Raw genomic sequence first — 11,758 nt, 5'->3', positions numbered from 1 at the left:
CACCCAACAGGCTGAGCGTGTCCATCTGATGCGACCATGGGATATTTTATTTTGTTGCACCTTAAGTTAGTAATAGTAGTATTTTTTTTTGCTATGAGCCAGTGGGCAGCCCACCTTTCTCGATTTTCGCTGCTCATACCACCAGTCCTCGGACCCCCCCCCCCTCTCTCTTCCACTTACACACCCCTCCCCGCCTTCTTTCTCCACAAGGGGTGAATGTAGTGGTATGAATGTGAGCACTGCCATTGGTGCAGAGCATTAGTTTCCCATTGGCTCTGGCTGGTCATGTGCCTCTCGTCCTATTGGCTGGGACTAGACATGTGACTGCTCACCAATTGGTCGAGAGGCAAGTAGACCCCGCCTCCGAGGCGGGGTATAAGTACCCAGAGTTCCCGGTGGTCGGCCTTTCTCTGTAGTCGACCACCGGGCTAACAACTAGCTGATTAAAGCCACAGTTTGGATCTCATCGTGTCTCGAGTCCAATTGATGGTACATCACTCTTTCCTGGCAGCTCTGAGAAGGTGGTGGTGAGGCATCATGTTGAATTGTGGTGAAGGTCCACCAACAATACGGGGAAGGAGATCCAGGATTTTGACCCCAGGACAGTGAAGGATCAAAAGCAAGCGTGCCGCAGCATACTCTCAAAGTGAGAGCTAGTCAAACACGGCTGTGCTGTAAAGCAACCAACAGTGATGTGGTTTCGTCTTTCAACTTTGCAATTGAGCCGCAGTGCTAAAAAGAATAAATTATGCAAACCACTTTTATTGCTGTTGTATATTTACATGGATCACCCAAGAAACTACTTTAATGTCTTTAATTAAAAAGCATAAATGGAAATGAGCCTGATTTTATTTTTGCAGACAGTTTCTGTTTCCAGATAAATATATTTACATTATAAGACCATTCAACAAAATACTATTCGGTTGAACCTCTTTATAACAAAACCTGTTTTTAAGCTATGGGTTTTTCCCTCACCTATTTGAAACCTGACTGCCGTGAGTCCGGGATTGCGTCCTCTACGATGTTGTTAGGTTACAAGTCCATGGAATAAATTGGTTTGACATTTAACAGCAGGCCACCAATGTCCTATTCACCAAAGTAAGTATATTCATCGTGCACTTAAGAATTTTTTATTTGGTTATGCATATAAAAAGTGTCTTGAAATGGATTACATCTATAATTGAATTCAGGGGGAATTACACTAATGTAACAGATTGAACCATATAGCTGCAATTCCCTGATTGTCACACTCAGTGGAATGCCGTGGGACTTAGTGTATGAGCTAATTGTCCCAGAGCAGGCAACACAAACAGGTCCATTTTGTAATTCTATCGACTCACTGCCGAAAGTCAGCCTGGTTCAGTTCGTCAGGCATTTCAGTCAATGGGTAGAGGTGCAAAGTTAAAGTTATAGTCGAAGCTCACACCTGAGCACAGCCATGTTGTGGTTGCCATCTTTTGGTGGAGGCCGAGGTTTGATTTGTCTACTTGAGCAAAAGTTAAGCGCTTCATGCCACCCGAAGATAAGAGAGTTCTCGCCGAAATCCAACCAGCCTAATCCTTCAACCAAAGAATAAGGCAGATTACTATCGCATGGACATTGGTGGCAGAATTCTAAAGCAGATGGCCGGCACATTTACCAGTGCTATGATGATTGTGGAATTATATAATTCATTGTGGCCAAAACTTTGGGCCACCTTGACAAGGCGTTTAACATTTGTCTCATTTTCTTAGCCGCTCTCTGGCCTTGTTGCTCATTGGAAAACCTGAAGCCACAATAGAATGTAAAATTTAATCTATTATTTTTTTTTTTAATCTGCTGTGTTTCTTCCACAAGCCCTTTAAACAGCTCACAAACTCAGACCACCATAAATTGTCCATCTCTATTTGACCGTGAGGGGCCTTCTTCATGAACTTCTGCAGTCCATGTGGTGAAGGGTTCCCACTGTGCTGGTGGAACCAATCTGGTCAATGATGCTAATCTAGCAGTCCGGGGATAATACCAGACTGCAGCCAAGTGGCTGATTAAGGACCCCAAACGCCTTGACGGAATGAAGAACTTGCTATCCCGCATCCTGCGGTCTTATGTAAAAGAGATGGCACAGGCTGTCATGGGCTGGGTGGCCTTCTTCTGTGCTATCTTTATGATGAAACAATTTTCTATGCACAGCCTCTTCACATTCATTCCATCTTTGAATCAATTCTGGGTATTGACTAAGAACCAACTCATGTCCTCTCCCTACCTTAGGCAAGCACACAGCTGAGGTGGGAAGAGATGGAGAGAAATTCCATGTGCACTTTGTTCAGTGAAAAGTGGGAGATGATTTGGTTTTAATCCTCAATTACTAAGCTGCGTTTTTAGAGCTTCATATTTCTATGTGATCCGCTTGTAGTGCCCTTTTTCATTAACTGTATTCTTGGGAAAAATAAATCCCAAACCCGGATTAACTGTCCTGGTAAATGATTATGGCAAACAATTAAGGTAATATTCTGCCTTTCTGAGTGGTTATTTTGATGGACAAAGATGTTTCAACATCTCCAGTAAGAAACAATCTAAGCTACGTAAAGAAAGTTAGAGGCTAGAGACGGGAACAATTGGTCCTTGTTGAGTTGTAAGGATTCCAAGGAATTCCTGCAAGCAGTTCTTCTTCATCCACCAACCCCCCCCCCCCCCCCCCCCCCCGCCCCCCATCCCAGCCCAACCTACCCCATCCAACCCCAATTTAAAGCTTTAAATAAATTATAATCTTAACAAATCAACATCGCTTGTGGCTCTTCTGGAATGCGTCTGTTCTTCTCTTTGTCTTCTTCCATTTGCTCCTCCGTCTCCCATCTTCACTCCATCTCATCTCAGGCACTCAAAGCAGCAGGGCACATTTTTAAATAATCTGTAGTACTCTTTCTGGATCTGTGAAACAAATTCACCAGGATAAATCATTAGTTACGTGATGTGCGTTTTCAAAGATACAGAAGTGTGCGACAAATGGAATACACAGGATCTTACGGGATTGACCCACTGGGTGGGATTTGCCAGCCCCTCCAGCTGGGTGGGATTTGCCAGCCCCTCCAGCTGGGTGGGATTTTCCAGCCCCTCCAGCTGGGTGGGATTTTCCAGCCCCTCCAGTTGGGTGGGATTTTCCAGCCACTCCAGCTGGGTGGGATTTTCCAGACCCTCCAGCTGGATGGGATTTTCCAACCCCTCCAGCTGGGTGGGATTTTCCAGCCCCTCCAGCTGGATGGGATTTTCCAGCCCCTCCAGCTGGATGGGATTTTCCAACCCCTCCAGCTGGGTGGGATTTTCCAGCCCCTCCAGCTGGGTGGGATTTTCCAGACCCTCCAGCTGGGTGGGATTTTCCAACCCCTCCAGCTGGGTGGGATTTTCCAGCCCCTCCAGCTGAGTTTCTCACACCCGCTGACACCAACAGAGATTTGAAAGACTCGGCACATCCGCTGCGGTGAAATATGCCACGGCGCAGCTGGGAAATCCCAACCTGTGGGCGCAATTCTCCCCCCCCCCCCCCCATGCCGGGTGGGAGAATCGCGGGGGCGCCAGGCGAGTCCCACCACGCCGCCCCGGCACCTGCACGCGATTCTCCCAACCCCCCAAACCGGCGCGCCGAGATTTACGGCTGGCCACTCGGAGAATCGCCGCTCGCCGTTTGTAACGGGTGAGCGCCGATCCTCCAGCCCGGATGGGCCGAGCTGGCCTGCCCAATACGACGTGTTCACACTGGCGCCGATCACACCTGGTCATTGCCGGCGTGAACAGCGCGCGAATGCTGCGGGGGCGTCCTGTGGGGGGGGGGGGGAGGGGGGGGAGGATCGAGCACTGGGGGGACGCTCAAAAGGGGTCTGGCCCGCGATCAGTGCCCACCAATCGGTGGGGCGGCTTCTCTGAGAGATGCACTCCTTTCCTCCGCCGCCCCGCAAGATCACTCCGTCATGTCTTGCGGGGTGCCCGGGGGGAGGACGGCATCTGCGTCGCTTTTACGGGGCGCCAAGGCTCAGCGTGCGTCAATGACGTGGCGCCGCTCCTAGCCCCCTGGGGGTGGGAGAATAGGGGGTGAGGAGTGGCGTCCGACGCCGGAGTGAAACACTCCGGTTTTCACTCCGGCGTCGGCACTTAGGGCGCGATTCTCTGCCCCCCACGCCGGGTGGGAGAATAGCGGGAGGGTCTCTCGACATTTTTCACGCCCTCCCGCTATTCTCCCCCCCCCCACGCCCGACCCACGCCACAAATTGCCGCTCGTCGTTTTTTACAGCGAGCGGCGATTCTCCGAGCCCGATGGGCCGAGCGGCTGGGCCTTCGCACCTGTTTCAACACGGCAGCAAATACACCTGCTCGCTGCCGTCGTGAAACGGGCACCAGATGCCCGTTTGGGGCATCTGGGGGCCCGATTGGCACGGCAGTACCACGGACGCACGGTGCCCACCGATCGCGGGCCGTGCGTCCGTAATGGACGTACTCTTTTACCTCCGCCGCCCCGCAAGATCAAGCTGCCACATCTTGCGGGGCGGCTGAGGGAAAAGACGCCAACTGCGCATGCGCGGATTGGCATTGTCCAACCTGCGAATGCGTGTCTGACGTCATCGGCCGCGTCAGCCGGCGTGACGCTTGACGTGCGGCCTTGACGACCGTCGTCAAGGCCGCGCTCCTAGCCCCGCCCGGGGTGGAGAATCGGCCCCGGAAGTGGGTGTGAAGGCTGCCGTGGGTCACGGCCTGTCCCACGGCAGCCTTTACGATTCTCCGTATTTGCGGAGAATCTCGCCCATGGTCTCCCGTTGGGAGAATCCCGCCCATTGTCTGTGTGCTTTCTGTTTGAAAGAAATATACCAATTCTATGTTTCCCAAACAGCAACTTCCAGTCAGTCCTACTCCTCCTGCTCTTTCCCATATGATTTTCCTTTTCCAAGACCAAATCTCTTTTGTATGTTTTCACCATCCTTACAGCCATTGTAACAACGCATGAAACAAAAAAGGTTTCCTCACCTTCCGCCCCTGTTAATTTAAAATATGTGGATTGATATTGCAAACAAACAAAGAACATGACAGCACAGGAATAGGCCCTTCACCCCACCAAGCCTGCGCCGATCATGATGCCTGTCTAAACTAAAACTTTCTACACTTCTGGGGTCTGTATCTCTCTATTCCCATCCTATTTATGTATTTGTCAAGATGCCTCTTTGTCATATCTGCCTCCACCGCCTCTCCTGCAGTGAACTCACCACCCTCTGTGTGAAAAATGTGCCTCGTACATGTATCTCTAAACACGGTAGCATGGTGGTTCGCACAGTTGCTTCACAGCTCCAGGGTCCTAGGTTCAGTTCCCGGCTTGGTCACTGCCTGTGCGGAGTCTGCACGTCCTCCCCGTGTCTACATGGGTTTCCTCCGGGTGCTCCAGTTTCCTCCCACAGTCCAAAGATGCGCGAGTTAAGTGGATTGGCCATGTTAAATTGCCATTAGTGCCCAAAAATGTGAAATGGGGGTTACTGGGTTACGGGGATAGGGTAGCTACGTGGGATTCAGTAGGGTTCTCTTTGTAAACACCGGCGCAGACTCGATGGGCCGAATGGCCTCCTTCTGCACTGTAAATTCTATAAACTTTGCCCCTTGCACCTTAAACCTATGTCCCTTTGTAATTGACTTTTCCACCCTGAGAAAAAGCTTCTGGCTATCCACTCTGTCGATGCCACCCGTAATTTTGTAAACTTCTATCAGGTCGCTCCTCAACCTCCAGTGAAAACAATCCGAGTTTATCCAACCTCTCCTCATAGTTAATACCCTCCAGACCAGGCAAACAGACCTGCAAAGGCTTTAGGCCCTGAAAACATCCTGAAAATCATACTGAAGGCTTGTGCTGCAGAACGAACAGTGTCCCCTAGCCAAACTGTTCCAGTATAAGTGCAAGACTGGCATCTTCCCAACAATCTGAAAAATTGCCCAGTTATGTCCGATCCACAAAAAGCTGGACAATCTGCTCAATTCCCGCCCCATCATTCTATTCACAATTATCAGCGAAGTGATGGAAAAGGTCATTGCCAGTTCTATCAAGCCGCACTTACTCAGCAATAACCTGCTCATGGATGCTCAGTTTGAGTTCTGCCAGGGCCACTCAGCTCTTGACCTCATTACAGCCTTGAGCTAAACCTGGGCTAAGGAGCTGAACCCAAGTGATGAGGTGAGAGTGATTGTCTTTGACATTAAGGCAGTATTTAACAGAATGTGGCATCAAGGAACCCTTGCCAAATTTGAGTCCATTTGATTGATGGGGGAAACTCTCCGATGGTTAGAGTCAGACCTAGAACACAGGATGATGGTTGTGATTGTTGTATACCAATCACCTCGGTCACTATCCCCAGGGATTATTCCACCAACTTCCCTTCATCAAAAGGTCAGAAGGGGGAGATTTGATGATGATTGCACAAAGTTCAGTACCATTGGTAACTCCTAAGATCCTGAAGCAGTCCATGCCCATACAATAATCTTTATTAGTGTTCCAAGTAGGCTTACATTAATACTGCAATGAAGTTACTGTTGAAAATCCCCCAGTCGCCACATTCTGGGCCCTGTTCAGGTACACTGAGGGAGAATTCTGAATGTCCAATTCACCTAACAGCATGTCTTTCGGGACTTGTGGAAGGAAACCGGAGCACCTGGAGGAAACCCACGCAGACACGAGGAGAATGTGCAGACTCCGCACAGGCAGTGACCCAAGCCGGGAATCGAACCTGGGACCCTGCCGCTGTGAAGCAACTGTGCTAATCACTGTGCTACCTTTCCGCGCATGATATACAACAAGAGCTTGGACCTTCAGGCTTGGGATGGTAAATGGTAAGTAGGGGGCTGCACAGTGGCGCTGTGGCGAGCACTGCTGCATCACGGCGCCAAGGTCCCAGGTGCAATCCCGGCCCTGGATCACTGTCTCTGTGGAGTTTGCACATTCTCCCGTGTTTGCGTGGGTTTCGGCCCCACAACCCCAAGATGTGCCGGGTAGGCCACGCTAAATTGCCCCTTAAATGGAAAAAATTAATTGGGTACTCTAAATTCAAAAAAGAAGAGTAAATGGGAAGTAACATTAATGCCACACGAATGCCAAGCATTGACCATCTCCAATAACAGAGAATTTAAACTAGTGTGGCAGGGGGATGGGATCCCAGGGGTAGGATATAATAGCTCAGATTCAGATCAGGAAAATTGAGATAAAACGTTTGCTAGTGAAGCAGTTCAAGAAGGTGTGTCATCTCGAAGGAAATCGGAGGCAAGCAAAAACTGCTGCCCTTGCCAGCAAGGGCCACATCCCATGAATTAATTCTAAAGAATGGACTGCTTTATCGCAAATTAATATTGCGATAGAGGTAAGAGGGTCATTTCATTCATCCGGAACCTCTCAAAGGGACAGTAAGCTAGAGAATGGGAATTGATACTTGCAATGCTATAGGCCTAATTCAACCCTTTTATTGAGGTCATGGATTGCTCAATTTACCCCTCGAGAAGACTGAGGATAATCTAAATGTACAACAGGAATCAATACAAATAGCAAGTTGACAAGTTTATGGGCAGCGTGATGGCACAGTGGTTAGCACTGCTGCTCACAGCGCCAGGGACCCGGGTTCAATTACGGCCTTGGCTGTCTGTATGGAGTCTGCACGTTCTCGCCGTGTCTGCGTGGGTTTCCTCCAGTTTCCTCCCACAGTCCAAAGGTGTGCAGCTTAGGTGGGTTTGCCCTGCTAAATTGACCCTTAGTGTCCAATGATGTGGGGTCATGGGGTTACTGGGATAGGGCATGGGAGTTGGGCCTGGGTAGGGCGCTCTTTCAGAGGGTCAGTGCAGACTCGATGGGCGGAATGGCCTCCTTCTGCGCTATAGGAATTCTATGATTCTGTGGTCTCCTATGATGCAAGCTTAGCCCTGTGGTCCATTCCCAGATGGGTAAAACTGAAATGCAGGGAAGCTATATTAAACTTGTTCAGTGCTTAGGTTAGACCACACTTGGAATATCCAGTACAGATCTTGTCTCCATATTATACAAAGAGGATAGAGACACTGGAGCAAAGGATTTACACGGATGACACTACAACTGAGAGATTATTGCTATTGGCAAGATAAGGCTGAAGCTCTTTTCCAGAGAAAAGAGAAGACTGAGGTGACTTAAAAATAAAAAGGCTGGAAACCAGCAGAAGACTGCAGAGGACAAAACTACTTTCACCAACGAGGAGAGCAAATATGGTGGCTAAAAATATAACCTAGAAAGAGTGCAGAAAAGATTTACGACGATGCTACCAGGACTTGATGGTTTAAGTTATAAGGAGAGGCTGGAGAGGCTGGGACTTTCCCCCCGGAGCGTAGGAGGCTTAGGGGTGATCTTATAGAGGTCTATAAAATATTGAGGGGCATAGATAAGGCAACATCTTTTCTCAACAAAAGGGGAGTCTAAAACTAGAGGTCATAGGTTTAAGGTGAGAGGAGAGAGATACGAAAGGGTCCAGAGGGGCAATTCTTTCACACCTAGGTGGTGAGTGTCTGGAACGAGCTGCCAAAGGCAGTAGTAGAGGCGGGTACAATTTTGTCTTTTAAACAGCATTTAGACAGTTATCTGGTAAGATGGGTATAGAGCGATATGGGCCAAATGCGGGCAATTGGGATTAGCATAGTGGTAAAAACTGGGCGGCATGGACAAGTTGGGCTGAAGGACCTGTTTGCACGCTGTAAACCTCTATGACTCTAAGACTCTATTAGATAGATCCAATGGGGAATTCAGGAGAAACGTCTTTACTGAGAGAAGGATTAGAATGTGGAACTTGGCACAACGAGGAATAGGTTAGGGAATAGCAGCGTTGTCTGGGAACCTAGCTCAGACTCGATGCAGACTCGATGGGCTGAATGGCCTCCTTCTGCACTGTAGTGATTCTGCAGCGATTAAGTACATGAGAGAACCGCTGATAGGGTGAAATGAGGGTCGGGTTGGGTGGAGGCTCTTGTGGAACTTAAATGCTGTACTGGATCAGAGGGGCTGAGTGGCCTTTTGCGAGTTGCCGGGAGAGATACAGGAGCCTATGACAGACATTTACAGATGGGATAATGAAGTGTCTTTGATATTTAAAATGCAACAGCTGAACATCAAAGTGAAGTGCAAAGTGACTCTGTTGACATGAGGAAAATGAGACAGAAAAACCTGGAAGAAAATTGATAATATTGATGAAAGCGGAAATGTCCAAAAACATCGATTAGAGAGTTAGCGCATCAGTGCATTCATACTCCCTGACCTTGTCCCAGTATAGACGGTGAAACCTTCTGCACACTCTAATTGATTATCTCCTCATTGCTTCATTCAAAGAACTGTTGTCAAGCTCAGCTAATGTTGACACATACCTTTCCAAATCAATAAACTTTAAACAGCAAAATGTATGAATGCGTGCCAAGATCTATCAGGGAAAGCTTGCTAAATAAGAGAAGTAATGAGGACAGGAATGCTCCGGGAAAAGTGATTTCAAATCTGTTTACTATTTAGTTCGGCGGTGACCTTTTCTACCTAAATGATCTTGCCACAAACTATTACCACAAGGTCAACCTTCAGCAATTAACCTATGGGGAGAAATAAAACAGATGTTTCAGACAGACAATGGAGTAAATATGTGCTGCGCTCGAATACAGAAACCTAAGAGGGAATAAACCACACAGTAAGGGTCCGTGATGAAGGGGATACTAGCTGACGCGCTCGAAGGCAAATACATTGCAATCGTGTTAGCAATCGTTATTCTGGATCGCGTCTGTCTGCTGTATTAGCAACAGTGCCTTCCTTCACATATTTATTTTGCAGTTAGTTAAAGTCGTTACATTTTTTGCACAAGGGCATTGAGGTGCCTGAGGCAGGCATTACCACTGCAAGGTCAGAGGATGGTGTGTACTTTGCTTCTTGCTTAGTTTGGGAGTGGGACACTCCACACGGACAGGTAAGCAGCAGAACATCACTCGTCAATACTTCTGTGTTTGCCAAAGCCCACACTGTATCGTAGAATCATACATAGAGACCATAAGACGCAGGAGCAGAATTAGGCCACTCGGCCCATCAAGTCTGCTCCGCCATTCAATCACGAAGGGGAGCGTTCCCCATTATCGGGGACCGTTGACGTCGGAGTGGTTGGCGCCGCTTCTCACGCCGGCGTGTGGACATAGCCCCATTATTGAAGAATCCCGCCCCCTGTCTTTTCCTGTTAATATCTTGAAGACTGTGGCCAGGTCACCCCTTAACCTTCTAAATTCTAGAGAAAACAGGCTTAATTTGTATAATCTCTCCTCATAACTTAAACCCCTGAAGCCCTGGTATCATTTTTGTTAACCTATGTTGCACTCCCTCCAAGGCCAAAATATCTTTCCTTTTTAAAAAAAAATATTTTTATTGGCATTTTTCAACTTTAACAGTTTAATATACATGGTATATGGTTAAAGCACATGGTGGACGTACAAGAGAATGGGGGGGGGGGGGGTGGAAGCATAATAGGCGGAATGTGCCTCCAACAGGGGAGGGGGGGTGGGAGGCGGGGGGCGCTTGTAAAAACCACATTGTACATAAGCCACAAATTTTCTTGCAAAGATCAGACACACTCAAACTAAGGTGGTGCTGATCACAGAACTCCAAGTGGGGTCTAACGAACATTTTGTAAAGCTGCAGCATAACCTCTGTGTCCTTGAAATGAAAATCGCTTATTGTCACGAGTAGACTTCAATGAAGTTACTGTGAAAAGCCCCTAGTCGCCATAATCCGGCGCCTGTTCGGGGAGGCTGGTACAGGAATTGAACAGTGCTGCTGGGTCTGCTTTAAAAGCCAGCGATTTAGCCCAGTGTGCTAAATCAGCCCCTTATACTCCTGCCTTCCAGCATTCCATGAGCCTTCTTGATTACTTACTTCACTTGTTCGCAGCATTTTGAAGATCTATGTTCCTGAACGGCCATGTATCTTTGGGCATCAACTGAATTTTACTTCATACCATCGAGAATAGTCGTCCAAAGATGTGCAGGTTAGGTGGATTGGCCATGATAAATTGTCCTTAGTGACCGAAAAGGTTAGGAGGGGTTATTGGGTTACGGGGAAAGGGTGGAAGTGAGGGCTTAAGTGGGTCGGTGCAGACTCGATGGGCCGAATGACCTCCTTCTGCACTGTATGTTCTATGTTCTAATATTCCCTGATCGATCCTTTATTGGTCGAAAAACAATCACCTCACACTTGCTCACGTTGAGATCCACCTGACAACGTTTTGCCCAATCATCCCGTCTATCAATATTCCTTTGTAATTTTTTGCGGTCATCTACGCAGCCCACAATGCCACCCAACTTTGTGTCATCAGCAAATTTGGATCCATGACTTTCCGTGCCATTATCTGTGCCATTTCTGTGTCACTTACTTTCTTTGACAAGACGCAGAGGAATATAAAGATGAACATTCCTTGGAATGTGTTGGAGATGGTGAAAAGATACGCCGTTACCATGGATCCCATAATAATGTGCAAAACGCCGAAGGTCCAGGTAGCTCCGAGGAGGAATAGTAATGCCAACGCACCACGAGCACATGACCTAGTAAAATAAATGAAATTTCATCAATGCCATCAGGGTTAAAGCTGGACAACTAAGGCTAGCATCAGCCTAACGATTCAACCACGGGCAAAAATTAAACTCACAGGGCATGATTTTCCAATTGTGTGTCTGCACCCCCTCCCATAGAATTTACAGTGCAGAAGGAGGCCATTTGGCCCATTAAGTCTGT

General features: G+C 48.1%; 1 protein-coding gene across 1 annotated transcript in view; it reads right to left on the bottom strand.

The window, feature by feature from the left end:
• Nucleotides 1-2,803: 2,803 nt before the first annotated feature.
• adgrl4 (adhesion G protein-coupled receptor L4) overlaps nt 2,804-11,758 on the bottom strand; it is a 133,631-nt gene continuing 124,676 nt past the window's right edge. Inside the window, exons 14-15 of the mRNA XM_038793722.1 lie at nt 11,400-11,568; nt 2,804-2,907 (exon numbers count right to left, since the gene is read on the bottom strand). Coding sequence (XP_038649650.1) covers nt 2,845-2,907; nt 11,400-11,568 — 232 coding nt within the window. The 3' untranslated portion in view covers nt 2,804-2,844. The remainder of the gene's footprint in view (nt 2,908-11,399; nt 11,569-11,758) is intronic.

This window comes from Scyliorhinus canicula, chromosome 4 (genome assembly GCF_902713615.1).
Source record: "Scyliorhinus canicula chromosome 4, sScyCan1.1, whole genome shotgun sequence".
Lineage (NCBI taxonomy): Eukaryota > Metazoa > Chordata > Chondrichthyes > Carcharhiniformes > Scyliorhinidae > Scyliorhinus > Scyliorhinus canicula.
Note: the sequence above shows the minus strand (reverse complement) of the source record. Positions and strands in the feature narration are given on the sequence as shown.